Source organism: Mustela nivalis (assembly GCF_964662115.1).
Source record: "Mustela nivalis genome assembly, chromosome: 14".
NCBI lineage: Eukaryota > Metazoa > Chordata > Mammalia > Carnivora > Mustelidae > Mustela > Mustela nivalis.
Genome location: NC_139033.1, coordinates 13,649,934 through 13,664,955, shown reverse-complemented (window position 1 = coordinate 13,664,955; position 15,022 = coordinate 13,649,934). Strand labels below are relative to the sequence as shown.

The 15,022-nt window shown below is 43.1% G+C and overlaps 1 protein-coding gene across 1 annotated transcript; it reads right to left on the bottom strand.

Moving 5' to 3' along the window:
* Window positions 1–823: 823 nt before the first annotated feature.
* Window positions 824–10,702, bottom strand: TMED2 (transmembrane p24 trafficking protein 2). Its single transcript, XM_082698575.1, has 4 exons — window positions 10,336–10,702; window positions 8,329–8,521; window positions 5,383–5,490; window positions 824–2,347 (listed from the first exon to the last, which is right to left on the bottom strand). Exons 1-4 carry the CDS (start codon window positions 10,513–10,515, stop codon window positions 2,223–2,225), a joined length of 606 nt encoding a protein of 201 aa, XP_082554701.1. The 5' UTR covers window positions 10,516–10,702; the 3' UTR covers window positions 824–2,222.
* Between the last annotated feature and the right edge of the window lie 4,320 nt (window positions 10,703–15,022).

The following is a 15,022-nucleotide window of genomic DNA, read 5'->3' as shown; positions in this document are numbered from 1 at the left end:
GCAGCTCACAGCAGTCACTCAGATATTTGGGGGATGGATAAATGGGAATAGTACTCATACAGACTCCAGTCATCACAAACTAAATGAAGTGGAAAAAAAAAGTCTGAGGCAACGTTTCCAGTGAAACAGGATCACACCTCAAAATACCCCTGACAACTGTTATAAAATGGGACTTCCATAGCTCTGAAAATAAAGGCAGAGGGAAAGAGCATACTAGCATTTGCATTTGGGTATCTACTTACTAGTTTTCAGACCCTTGGATGCTTTCCAAGCCTGTTTCCCTATTTCCAAAAGGAGGATTATAATAGCACCCAAGGTTAAGGGCCGTTTTGAGGAATAAATTAAAACAGACTGCATATAGCACTTAGCATAGTGCCAGGACATTCCACAGTGTCCAACAAATGGTAGTTTATTACTAACGGGCCCTTAGTGTAACAGAGGAAGAGCAACAATTTCTAAAAGCAGAGATCTAGTTTCTGATTCCACCAGGCTTCATCTGAGGGCCTTGCACAAATCACTGAATCCCTCCTAAACTTGTTTCCCACATCCAATAAACCAGGCAGCTGAGTTAAATAACTCAACTTTTCTTCCAAATGAAAAAAAAAATACTTAAGATATTAACAATGAATCATCAAAAGAAACCACTCAAGGAAAACTAATATTGGGTTCCTACTCACTATCCTCAAGTTTACAGATGTACAAAGCGACAGACATCTAAAACAGGCATAGTAACTCAAAACACAAACATGTCTCATTTCAAATATGAATAGAAAGTTGATATTTAACAGATGTGAATTAATCATTAATATGAAACACAAAATACTGTTTTTAAAAAGAATTGTTTATTTACTGAACTTGGGGCAGATTAGATACACAACCAATTTTAAATGTACATCTTTTAATTCAATTTTGAAGTGTTTTCACACACACCCAAAAAAAAAAAAAAAAAATTGGCATTGCAACTGTTGTCTTAAGGTAAAATACAGTCACCTTAAACTGTTGCAAGTATTTTCACCAAAGGTTGAAAAATTGTTTATCCTGAACATGAAAACCTGTAACAAATTTAAATTAATTATACAAAACTTGTTACTTGTAGCTTTCCCCTTGTAAAGATCCGGAAAAAATGTACAAGTAACTAATATACATCAGTCACAACATAATCCTGGATCACCCCCACACCGCGACCAGATGCTCCTTTAATTTTAAACCCATCATCAGAGACCAAAAAAAAAAGTCATTTCATTTTATACAAAACAAAATCCACATGTGCCAAGAAAGACCCAAAAAACAAAAACAAAATCCTAGTACTGACAGTGATGTCCAGTACCCTAATTAAACAGTGGCAAAAATGCCACTGATCAAAAATAAAATAGTGGCTGTATATCATTGCAATGAAATCCAAGAGGCTTTAACCCTTTGGCATCAGAAATCCAGATGTTTCCAATTTTATGAACACACACTTCCTACATGCCAAGAGCAGAGAAAGTGGATGTGCCAGCACAGAAAGAAAAGAGCTACCATTGCCTGCAACATCCAGAGAACTGGCTTTAGTAGAGACTGCTTGCAAAGTTAGGCAGAAACCAAAAAATGGTTATTAGCTGCTTGTGTCATCAATTTAATTGGATGTGATTGAGTCCTAAGGTTTAAAACACAAATTTAGGGGGGAAATGTGGTTAAGTCTAATCTTTAAAGCAAAAACAAGATAGACAAGTATCCAAGTACCAATCTGGCCACACTCCAGTCAGAGCTCTGCCAGGAGGCTGGGTAGAAAGTGTCAAGATTCAGACAGTTGTTTCTCATAAGGATTCAACAAAAAGAATCTTTAATGACTTGAACTGCAGGATAAGAGAGCAAAAGAATGCAGTCATTTAAGTGAAGTACTATCCATGAAGTACTTTCCTGAACTGCACTTCATGAAAACACATGGAAAGAAGATATAATCAGGACTATATGCCTGTGTTTCATTTATAGTGTTGGGGAGTTCTGACAGACCTGGATGATGGAGGCAGAATTCAAATAAGAAATTTTTGCCAATCAAGTGTCAAATTTTCACTCTAACTTTCCTAAAAAGGTGTTTTCCCCCAATATCTATTAATCACAAAGAAACATAAGCTGTGAATGTACAGTTTCAAAAATAAAAATGTAGAAACTAATGACATCATTATCACCAAGATGTTTGGTAAACAGTGAATTATGATTTTGAGATCATCAGGAAAAGGCTTTTAAACAACCCTCCGGACTTCAAAAAATCTCTTCAGGTAGTAGATCTGTCCCAATGTCATGGCAACTAGAACAAGAGCTTCAAAGAAGGACCAAAGGACCACTCTGCTGTTTGTGTTGTCGTTGACTGTGAGGACAGACAAAAAGACAAAATTTAACCAAAAAAAAAAAAAAAAAAAAGCATAAGCATCATGAGTCATCCTAGTCTTTACTCTAAGAGTATTTTCACACCATTCACAGTATCCTAAATACTTTTTGTCTTTTGTCCCCAAGCAACTCAACAAACTCAGCAGCAGAAAATTTTAGCTTTAAATGGGACCTTAAAGATTCACGGGATATGGTCAAGTCTGCTCTGCTTGTGTATGGAGAGCAGTGAGGAAAAGTGACTGGTCCAAGTGACTTCAACCTCTAGGGTTAAAACCCAATATGACCTCCTTTCTCCTTCACATTTAAATATTCCTACATTATAGGGGCGCCTGGGTGGCTCAGTGGGTTGGGCCGCTGCCTTCAGCTCAGGTCATGATCTCAGGGTCCTGGGATCGAGTCCCGCATCCGGCTCTCTGCTCAGCAGGGGGCCTGCTTCTCTCTCTCTCTCTCTCTCTCTCTCTGCCTGCCTCTCCATCTACTTGTGAGCTCTGTCAAATAAATAAATAAAATCTTTAAAAAAAAAAATTCCTATATTATAATCTTTTTTGCTGAATCAGAAAACAGACTTGAAAAAAAATACAGACTATTTCAAGAACACACAGTTACCCTAAAGCACTACCTACCTAGTGAAAATGTGTCAATCTAAGTGGCTTTTTCCTTAAACATGTATTCAACAAATACTGAGCACCTACTATGTATGTGACAGCTGTACCAGCTGAAGGCTTCTCAGTTTCATGAACCAATACTGGCAATTACAACAAACTGGAACCAGTCCATGATCTATCCCACTCTTAAGCTAAGGGTCTGATCCTTAAAACAAGAGCCAAGACCACTCTTTATTAATTTATTCTGCTCAATCTATGTCACATTCTTTCAAATTTCTGATCAAATCTACAGCATTTACTTTTTAAAATTACTAGGCAGTTTCTGACTTTTCTACAAATGGCCAATTTTAAAAACAATTATAAATCAGCAATATAGTAATAATATTTATCAGATGAATAAGTGAGTGCCATATTTTTAGATAAATATCATTTGTAGAACATTAACTAGATTATAATGGCTACTAGATTAATAATCACTCAAAAAGAAGTGAAAAGCAATTAGCCCCCCAAAAATAAAACTTACAGTTAACAAAAAATGGGGTTTTCCCAGAATAAGAAGAGATACATGCCCAAGTATATTACTAATTAGAACCCTTAAAAACACCAAAGCTGAAGTTTTTAGTACTAATTCCATGGCATGAAGTTTACTTCTGCTGAAAACTTAGTAACAAATATCCAGCATTAACTGTGAAGGACTAGCACTTAAGACTTGTGTCCAGAGAGGGGAATGGCCGAGTAAATACTTCAAAATATTAAGCCGTCATGTAAAAAGAAGTATTTCTCTCTCTCTTCACTTTACCTGGAAAAGTGTGGGTATAAGACAATGTCCTCACGCTATTCACACATTAGCCACATCTAAAAGTAACAAAGTATAGTACAACACTGGAGATAAAGGAAGACAAAAAGTCTCATTATGTTCAACCCTAAGGGGTAAGTGCTGTAGGAAGATATACAAAAAACATTGTGAGAACTATCTGATTTTTCAAAAATAAAGAGAAAGCCTAAAACTCTATTTGTGAAACAATACAGAGCATCTCCACTCAAATTAAATGCAAAAGAACAAGGTTGGATGCCCCCACAGACCAGAGACAGGATTCTCCGAATACTGTGTTCCCAAGAACCTCCTATACCTTTAAAGCCACCTGGTCTGAACTGGTTAAAGTGAAAAGCAGAAGCTTTCAGCCTTCAGACTCTGCTCAGTGACCTTCTCACCCCAGAACGGGCTGGGCTCCAGTGGAGAGCAAGGTAATCAACAGATGGGTTTCCACCGGGTGAGGGAGAGGAGGTGTCGATCCCAGAGGGTAAACAGAGTACCAGTGGAGGCAAAGAGGAGAAAGAACCATAGCAGAAGAGGCGGGAGCACGTGAATACAAGCGGTGGTCCCCCTCACGCCCCACTCCCCTCCCAGAAAGTGAGGACAGGGGCTCTTACTTCTCCAGTCTGTTGTGTTTACTCATTACTCTCCCACCGAAAGGCTAGGAGCGTGCTCTAGGTCCTAAAGGTTCATTTCCATCCGTGGCAAGAAATGTAAGAGAGTAGGGAGAACACGAACCACATCTTGAAGAGGTTCAGCCTGTGCTTCTCTCTCTCTGAAGTCACTCTCTCGCTCTACCCCACACTCGGAACAAAGACTCCTGACTGCAACCACTTTGCACTCGAGGACGAGCTTGCTCCCATGAGATCTAGCCCCAAGAACTATTTGGAGGATGAAAAACACTGAACCACAGGTGGGGACCTGGATCTAAAATATGGTATCTTGTCCGGGCGTCAAGACAGTACCTCTCAATTTTACGTGCAAAGGTGTAATACTTCCGGCTGGATCTTGGGCCAGATGGGCTTTTGCAACCTAACATGGGATTCGAGTCATCACTGTTTCCACAGATAAACACATTCCATGTTCCCAGTTTACAAACCCAGGAACCCAAGCTGAGCTTCACCTGGTGACTGCTTGGACTCATGTTTTCATGCTATTTTAATTAGCCTAAACCTTCCACTTTAGGAAAAAATCTAAGATTTCAGCATATAATATTATACATTGGCAAAGAAATGTCAACTATGTGATTAAAAACCAACCACTTCCTATTTTTCCTTTCTGCTTTGGGAAAACTATTAGTTTTACTCCTCAGCAGACCAGAGATTTTTCTTAAAACTCCTAAAACCTCATACTAAATCTTAACAGCATTTTTCAGTTTAGAATGAATATCCCAATAAAAAACCAGTCTGGTACAAAGCTCTACAAACACGTACTCAAAAAATATTTTTGCATAGTTGCATTTTCAAGTCAATGCTTTACTATGATCATATTTATAAAATACCCAAATGAGGAAAATTCCAGTTAAGCTGTTGGGTAACACGACTTCAGGACTTTCTGGCCACCAGACACCGTTGTGAAGTTCCAGCGTTAACTTACTTGCTCTGTGTATTCTCTCCCGAACTTCCATGTACTCCTGTTCATGCTTTACAGCTGTCATCGCCACTGCCAGCTCATTAATCATTTCTTCTAGCTTGTTCTGGTGAGCTACGGAAAATTATAAAAACAGATTAGCACACATTTGGCCATCTCCTTTTGAAAAAATATGCATAAGGCAATATTCCTCAAAATACTCCTCAGAGAAGGCATACTCTGTTTAGAAGCTGTTTCGAAATGGCTCAGACGTCATTTTGGACTACTGATGACAATAAATTCTCAAAGCATTTTTTTAAATGTCCGTTCCCAGAACAGAAAGCTCTTTCAGGTGGGAAACATACTATATAATGCTTACTAACAAAAGGAAAACAATTCACCCTAAGAAATTTACTCCAATGAATTACTGCTAAGTTCACTATATTAACTAACTGTAAAAGAAAAAAAAGAATTGAGGAGGAGAAAAAAAAGAACACAAACTATAGAACAAAATTCCTAATAATAACTCTATAAATAATAATATTTAACTAAAATCAAAACCTATGCTTTAGGGACGCCTGGGTGGCTCAGTGGGCTGAGGCCTCTGCTTTCGGCTCAGGTAGTGATCCCAGGGTCCTGGGATCGAGCCCCGCAACAGGCTCTCTGCTCCGAGGAGAGCCTGCTTCCTCCTCTCTCTCCCTGCCTGTCTCTCTTGCCTACTTGGAATCTCTGCTTGTCAAATAAATAAATAAAATCTTTAAAAAAAAACAAACAAAAAAACCTATGCTTTAAAATCATATAACTCTAATGTTAATATAAATGCAGCCTCAAAACAGATTTTTAATCTCAATGAAGCTAACCAGACAAAAACCCAAGACATTCTTGAAAAAATCCACACCAAAATTCAAACATTCCTCTATGGAAATCACAGCAATAACTTCACTACAGTGGGGAATGGCAGGCATCATAAGTGAAAAGACAAGCTCTCGGTTGCATAAGGTTTAAAATCAGATATTCTTTTTTGCCAAAAATGAATACAAGGCAGACTAAGGGTTCTGAAGGGTAAGTGTAGGCTTCTAGACAGGGCTATGTTATGACAGTGAACACGGAGTTAGGAAAAAAATATCTATCAACAGGGAAGATTCCCAACAGAGGACCCCTACCCATGTTAAGGTAGTTAGGTAGAATCTCAAATCTCAAATCATCCCTCACAAGCTTCATTTGGGAAACCCCCCCAAGCACGACATGAAACCTGGGAGCAGGATTTCTTAGGAATAGCGTTGTTGACATTTTAGACCAGATAATTCTTCGTTGTGGGGGGCCAGCCAGTACATTTTAGGATCTTCCACCCGGCCATGAGAATAAAATATGTCTCCTGATAGGGACGCCTAGATGGATTAGTCAGTAGAGAATGAAGCTCTTGATCTCAAGGTCGTGAGTTCAAGCCCCACAATGGGCATGGAGCCTACTTAAAAAAAAAAGTCTCCAGATATTGTCAGATATCCTCTTGGGGGCAAACACTGTCCTCACCTGAGGACCATTGCTTTAGAACAGGGTTTGATTTCAGAGTTTCCATTCACTGACATTAGCAAACAAAAGCAAGAATTTTAGATATTAAAGGTTTAAGAATAACTCAAGAGTCACATTCATCAGCCAACATTTTCTAACTATTTAGAAAGGACTAATTTCCAGAAAATAAACAAGCACAAACCTCTTGAAAACTCCGAATTCTCCTTAAGTTAGCCAAGTCCTACACTGTAAATGGCCCCAAAAAACAAACACAGGAATTACTAAATAGTAGGACTCTCTAAATTCTACAGATTTCAAACCTAACAAATACTTCTTTATGATGTAAGTACTCTGTTAATGCTTAATATTTAGGACAAATGTCAATACTAGGAAATGTGTTGAACTGCTAGTTTCCACAAATCCTGACGTACACTGTACAACCCCTGCCTTCCGCCCACCACCCCAATCCAAATGTGCTGGTTCTTGGTAAACAATTTAACTAGAAGACTCGACTCAGGGTGTACTACTGGTCAGTGAAGAAACAAAAATTAACTGAATTATAAATATGGTTGAAGGAGCTTCTGTCACTATCTCCAGACATCGCTTCTAGAACTGCATTTCACATCCTAACAAGTTTCAAAACTTCAATAACGGTAAAAAGCCACCAAAATGCTTCATACAAAGTGAACACTATTTGCTACTAGCTACGTTCAAGACTTTTATCCCTCCAATTACAGCTGAATCTTTCCACCCTCAGCATTCATTTTTAAAGAAACAAAGTATGACGTTACTAAGAAGCCAATCACTGTATTTCTAGGGCCATTAATTTAAAATGGCCTAACTATACTTCCCATCAACCAAATAAAAACAACTGCTCTAAAACTCTAGTTAGTTGTAGGGGTCTCTTTTTAATTAAGAGAAAAAACACTCTCATGCTAACAAACCGAGGTTAGAAAGGAAAGCAAAGCAGAAATTAGCAGCAAAGAAAAATATGCAAGACAGGATGCTGCTGTCAAAAAGCAATCCACCTACCATCCCAGGTATCTCCACCACCTAAAGAAAAGTGTAAGATATAAACACACAAAAATAAAACAACTAGGTTTAATCCAACTAGTCATGTATAAATGAGCAAACAATGACTTCTATACCAGGATTAGCAAATCAACACAACAAACCACCTAAAACACACATAACTACATGCTTACAAAAGCACAGACTGACTATGAAAAGTTGCCAGAAGAGGCAATTCTAAAGAACCAAAATAAATACAAATTCCCCGAAACTTGTTTTTGGTAATTTGGAGTCCTGGAGAAATAAAATGTATCACTAAAGTTTTTGGTTTTAAACACAGTTAATGAACTTAGAATAAGAAGTCAAAAAATATAAATACTCCATTCAAGATGAGCAACAATGTACAGAACATCAATTCCTGAAACGAGATATAAATCTGCATGTTCATCTCACCTTCTGTTTCCATGTCTTGTCCTTTGGGAGCCTCCCCGATATCAATGGTGAACATCACTATCTTTGGAGTCATGGTAGACATCCTATTGCTAAAACAAAACCGGTACGTTCCATCCATGTGAGCAGCAAATGTGTATTTCCCACTGGACTCTCGGTCTCCTTTATAAATTCCTTTATTATCGGGCCCTGTAATCTGGAGGCAGGAAAGAAATACACATCACAAAAGATTTTAAACCGTGCTGTTTGTAGGTACTGTCTATTGGCTGTAGAATATTTGCTAAGAAAATGCAGTTGTCACTTAATGACAGTGACCTCTTTGGCTGCAGTTCTCCTGCTTAGGAAACAAGGCTGCACTAGATGACTGACTCTCCAGGACCTGCTTCAGTCCTGACACGCTTCCTTTGTCCCACTTAAACACGAACCCCTCAGAAGCAGAAACAGTACCTTACACCTGTCTCCAACTGGCCTTCTATCACCAACACACATTCATGCTATTAATATCAAAACATAAAAAAAAGGGGTGCCTGGGTGGCTCAGTGGGTTAAAGCCTCTGCTTTTGACTCAGGTCATGATCTCAGGGTCCTGGGATCGAGCCCCACATCGGGCTCTCTGCTCGGCGGGGAGCCTGCTTTCCCTCCTCCTCTGCCCGTAAATAAATAAAATCTTTAAAAATAATAATAAAACTAAGAAATCGGAGCAAGTTACACCTTTGGGTTTTCCTAACTGATTGCTGCAAACCAGTGAAGGCATCTGAGATGCCAAATGGCTTAAGAAGAAAGACCAGACTGGAAACTAAGAGACCCGGGTTCTCAGCCATCTGCTAAAAATCAGCTGTTAGGCCCTGGTTAACTAACTTAGTTCCTCTTACAAAGCCTGTCACCTGCAGAACTTGGGAGACTGGAAGAGCTGATCTCTGAAGTCTTAACTAATTTCAGCAGTCCCTCCTTCCAGTATCCCCTGATCTTTGGGTTTCACGGGGACCGTGTAATTGGTGCCCAACACCGCTATCCACTGTCAAAAGGAAAACCCCTGAACTCAACTAATGATGTTAACAGTGAATTCAAGTATTAATTACTTACTAAGAAAGCAAAATAAAAGCAATTCACTCTCTCGGCTTAAAAATAAAAAAGGTAAGAGATGGAAATTTAGGGGACTGCAGCTTTCTTTGAACAATGTCCTGATTTCTCCAGATACTTCATCTGCCATCATTATCCCTAAACGGAATGACCCTAGTCCACCTTTTCCCTGGTCAGAGATGGCCTCAGGAGGTATCTGGAGGTTGGCATAAAAACAGGTTACACGTGGGGCGCCTGGGTGGCTCAGGTCCTGATCCCAGGGTCCTGGGATCGAGCCCTGCATGGGGCTCTCTGCTCAGCGGAGAGCCTGCTTCCTCCTCTCTCTCTTTGCCTGCCTCTCGGTCTACTTGTGGTCTTTGGCAAATAAATAAATAAAATCTTTTTTTTTTTTTTAATAGGTTACACGCTCAGGCTCGCTCTTTGAAAAATAACGAACGGCACAACACAAATGCCCGTCTAGCCTTCACCAGCTTTCGGTTTACTTTTTCTCAAGTTCTCACGTCAGGCCCCAACGTGAATCCGTCACGCGACGAAATGCAGCCGCAGACCCAACACAGACCTGCCCTCGACCAACCTCCACACTTAGGTGCCTTCTGCGCCCCGAGCTGACACGCGGCGCCTGGCCGACAAAGCTCGGAGACAGGGTCCACGGGGAGCCCCGCCGTTCAAGCCAAGAACCCAAGGCGGCTAAGCAACGGCTCCGTATCCGACCCGGTACCGGGGTATGGAACCCGGGCGGACCGCGGGGGAAAAGGCCGTTAGGGGGTCGCCCAGGCGGGGGGCCGGACGGCGGCCCGGGCCCCTCCCAGCACTCGGACAGCGGCCTCCACGCTCCACGCCCCGCGCCCCCGCAGGCCCCGCGCGCGCCCCAGCGCCGCCAACCCCGCACGGCCCCGCGACCCCGCCTGGGCCCCGGGCAGCGTGCCCGCACCTCCACGTCGATGTCCAGGAAGCCGCCCTCGGCCACCTCGAAGATGAGGCCCATCTTGGTGCCCGAGGTGACCCGCTCGAAGAAGCACTCCTCGGCATGCGCGTCGATGCTGACGAAGTAACCCGAGGCCGTGGCCAGAAGAGCGGCCAAGAGCACCAGCAGCTCAGCGAGCGTCACCATGGTGGGGCTGGGGCCGAAGCCAGGACCAGGACCGCGGCCTCCAGAGCCGCCGCCGCCGCCACCGCTGCCTCCTCAGCCGCCGCCGTCTCAGCTCCGCCCCTTCCGGCTGCGCCACCCGCGGGGGCTGATGCGGGCGCCGTGGATTGGCGGGCTCCGGCAGCTGCCACGTAACGGACGCACGGCGGCCGCCGAGGGACACGGCGGCTCCGCCCAACCTGAGCCTCGACGGTAGCTCTGAAGGGCCAAATGTCGTTGTCCCCACCTCCCTCCCCTTTCCCGGGCAACCTAAATTGCACCTGGACCAGAGGAGAAAGCGGCGGTATCGAAAAACCTCCCGCGCCCAATGCAACTCCCTAAGACTGTGCAAAGAGGTGGTGAAAGATCTGGAGGCAGCAATAGGACTAAGAAGAAGGAGAGGCGCGCCTGGGTGGCTCAGTCATTTAGGTGTGGGACTCCTGATTTCCGCTCAGGTCGCGATCTTAGGGTCCTGAGTTCGGGAGCGCCGGATGGGGCTCCACGCTCAGCAGGGAGTTTGCTTGAGCTTTTCTTTCTCTGTTTCCCCAGCTCGTTGTCGCGCTCTCAGATAAATTAAAAAAAAAAAAAATGACATAAAAGGAAACAGGGGTCTCACCCCAAGAGCGTTGAGATTTTCGCTAACAAACTCCAAACTTGTCACCACACCACTTTTTCAGTTTTCGACCAGTTTGATCCAATTCAGATGCTTGTTAACCCTCCAGAAGTCCTCGGGATCATTACCATCTAATTGTTTTTGTTGTAGTCGTTGTTGTTGTTGTTTTAAAGATTTTTTAAAAACTATTTATTTGTTTGTGAGAGAGAAGGAGACGGAGACAGAGAAAAAGACTCACTACTGAGCAGTGAGCCCGATGCGGGACTCGATCCTGCAACCCTGAGATTATGACCTGAACCGAAGGCAGCCGCTCAACCGACTGAGCCACCCACGTGCCCCTTAAGGTTTTATTTTTTAAACAAACTCTACCTACCCAAGGTGGGGCTGGAACTCATAACTGCGAGGTCAAGTGTCCCAGGCTCCATGGACTGAGCCAGCCAGGCGCCCCACTTCTGGTATTAAAACAAAAAAACAAAAAAACCTATCTACCAGCTTGCTGGCACATCCCACTTAAGGGAAGAAATTATATCCTCTGATTCAAAGAAGCCTCCTACCCTTTCAGGAAAAACCCTCCAGTCAACTTCCATGCCAGCCCCTTCCATCCTAACCCCGGAAATCCTGACCATGGGTCCTAGTGGCAGAAGTTGCCTTCAGACCATGAGCTCACCTCCATTCTCTGGCGGTCCGATGAATTACCTGCCTGTCATCCGACAGTGTTTGGTTACTTGACACGCTGTATTGAGCAGGGAAAGCACTTATCCCTTGGGAAACACCCTCATCCCCCCCCCCCCCCAGAAACCTCCAGAGAAGGATGGAGGTGGGTATAGACTGGGAAGGGGCACAAGGGAATCTCCCAGGATGTTCAGAAAGTTTAACATCTTACCATGTTTACATATTGTATTATTTTTTAACTCAAAAAGATGTATACGTAAGACTGATGCACCTTATTTTGCTGTATGTGTATAATACTTGTACTACAAAAACATTTTTCTACCTTGTTCAAATCCTCCAAAACTAGAATTCTATGAGCTCCCCAAAGCGCTGCTGTCTCATCAGGCCCCCTTAGCTCTTGCCAGATGCTAGGACTGTTTTCTGCATTTTGCTTCCAGACGTACTTTACTCATCCCTCAAAACCCAACTCAAGTGTCACCCTTTTTCTCCTCGAGAATGTCCCTAGACATACCTCTGCCACGTACGTACAGGCCCCATGCACTGTGCTTTTGATGCAGATAACGGTGATTTGCCAGTCCACGACACTCATGAACCACCAGCCTTGATATCTGTATGCTGTGCTCTCAGCACCTACCACAGGGCCACAAAAGACTTCACTCGTGACATGTGAGTTGAGTTCATTGCCCTGGCCCGGGGATGAAGAGACCTGGGTGGTTACTCCAGTTTTGCACAAAGCCGTGTAACCTTACATTCCATCAACTTTGAGCCTCAGTCTCCTCACCTGTAAAGAGGGGATGATGACCCCCCCCCCCCCGGCATGTGCCTTGCTTGTTATCATGAGGACCAGATGACACGGTATATCTGAAGGTGCTTTGCAAATTTGTGAGGTGGTGTTTTTTTTGTTTTGTTTTGTTTTTTGTTTTTTTAAGGCATTATTTCTTGAAAGACCAACAGGCAATAGGGGGCAGTAGTGGCCCAAAATCCAGTTTCCTGCTTCAGGTGTCCAGAAACAGGTGCGCAGCTCCATCGATGGAAACTGCCTTGCCATGACCCTACATTACTGAATTCAAGTGGTCTTGTAATAGTCCCCTGGTTCCCCACTGTCCACACTGTGGCAAAGGCCCTGGTTCTCCTGGTAGGTCAGTTCTGTAGTGTCACTCTAGAAGCCTAGACCCTGTCTCTCCAGCCTCACTAACTCACTTATGTGCTTCCATTTCACTGTACTGAATTTCTTTCTGATTATAATACCTACAGCGCTTCCTATTAAGCTGAAGTAATCTGATGGAAACAGCCCTTTGGACTCCCAAGCAACTGAACTCCATAGAAAAGTGCCAAGAACAATTCTGGTTTTACCCAGAAATTAAATATGTTAACTTCCCTTTTCAGACTGATTCGATATTCTAAATCCACTGATCGGGGACTTAAAACTTGGACATTGATCATCTCGGTGGACCACAGTGAATCGTATATTGTGGGGATTTTATTATATAAATCGGGGGACCCAAATTCAAATGCCTTCAGGGATCAGGCAGTTTATGTGAATGAGAGATGGCACCAGCTGAAGGCAATAAGGAGAGGGGAGGTCTGTGGCAAACTGGAGCACAGATGCTGTATCTAAATACAGTTAACTGGACACCTGGGTGGCTCAGATGGTTAAGCATCAGCCTTCAGCTCAGGTCATGAGCCCAGGGTCCTGGGATTGAGCCCCACATCAGGCTCCCTGCTCAGCGGTGAACATGCTTCTCCCTCTCCTTCCGTTGTTCCCCCTGCTTCTCTCTGTGTTCTCTCTCTCTGTGTCAAATAAATAAATAGAAATCTTTTTAAGGGTGCCTGGGTGGCTCAGTGGGTTAAGCCGCTGCCTTCGGCTCAGGTCATGATCTCAGGGTCCTGGGATCGAGTCCCACATCGGGCTCTCTGCTCAGCAGGGAGCCTGCTTCCTCCTCTCTCTCTGCCTGCCTCTCTGCCTACTTGTAATCTCTCTCTGTCAAATAAATAAATAAATCTTTAAAAAAAAAAAAAAGAAATCTTTTTAAAATAAAAAAATTAAAAATAAATAAATAAATGCAGTTAACTCCAATGTCGGAAAACACAGTGATGGCCAAACAAAAAATGCAACCAGACATCCTTTGGAAATTTTTTATGTTATATAATTAACTGTGCTATCTAAAAATTGGAAAAGTAACTGTAGTCACAGAACCATCAAATAATCACTGTCAACTGCCTGGCATAGTTCCTTTCTCACGCAGGTTTTTCTTTACAGCGCCACTCTCATAAATTACTCATGAAGCATCTTCTGACATTATTTCAATATCTGAAGACAGGCTCTCGGGACTTGCCAGGTCACCCACAGGAAATGTGCACGTTCTGGGTCCTCGGCACAGACTGGCCTATGCCCGGGAGCCTCGGTGTGCATGAATACATTCGACACAGCCAGTGGTTGGCACACAGTGGGTACTTAGTAATTCTATGACGAATGATGAATGAATCTCTCAACTGGGGCCTGGCTCAGAACCTACCAGCTGGTTATCGGTGGGAGTCAGCGAGATGCAGCAAAAACCAGGTCTTTCTTCCCTCCCTTTCTTCTTTGCTTTTTTCCAGCTTTATTGGTCTATAATTCACATACCATGAAATCACCCTTTTTTTTTTTTTTTACCACAGGGAAGTTCTTAGATCATTACCCCTCTCATGAAAAATCTGCACAATTACCCCAGATCAAGTCCCTAGAGAATCTTGAACGCCTTCTGTCGTCCAGTAGCCAGCTCACTGTTTGCCCACACCAACCCGGGCTTTTGCAGTCCCCCCGACTTTCTTCATGCTGTTCTCATGTTCCTTTCACTGTTTCCTTTTTTTTTTTTTTTTTTTTTAATTTATTTGACTGACAGAGATCACAAGTAGACAGAGAGGCAGGCAGAGAGAGAGGAGGAAACAGGCTTCCCGCTGAGCAGAGAGCCCGATGTAGGGCTCGATCCCAGGACCCTGGGATCATGACCTGAGCCGAAGGCAGAGGCTTTAACCCACTGAGCCCCCCAGGCACCCCCTTTCACTGTTTTCTTGACGTCTCTTTCTTCTCATACAGGCCACGTCTTGAAAGCTTGTGTTGAGGTTCATTTTTCTTTGCACAATCCAAGGAATGCTAAATTTTCATACCAAAGCCAGTTGTCATGCCCCCAATAAGGGACAGAGGCAGGAAAAAAGTTCACCTTCCGC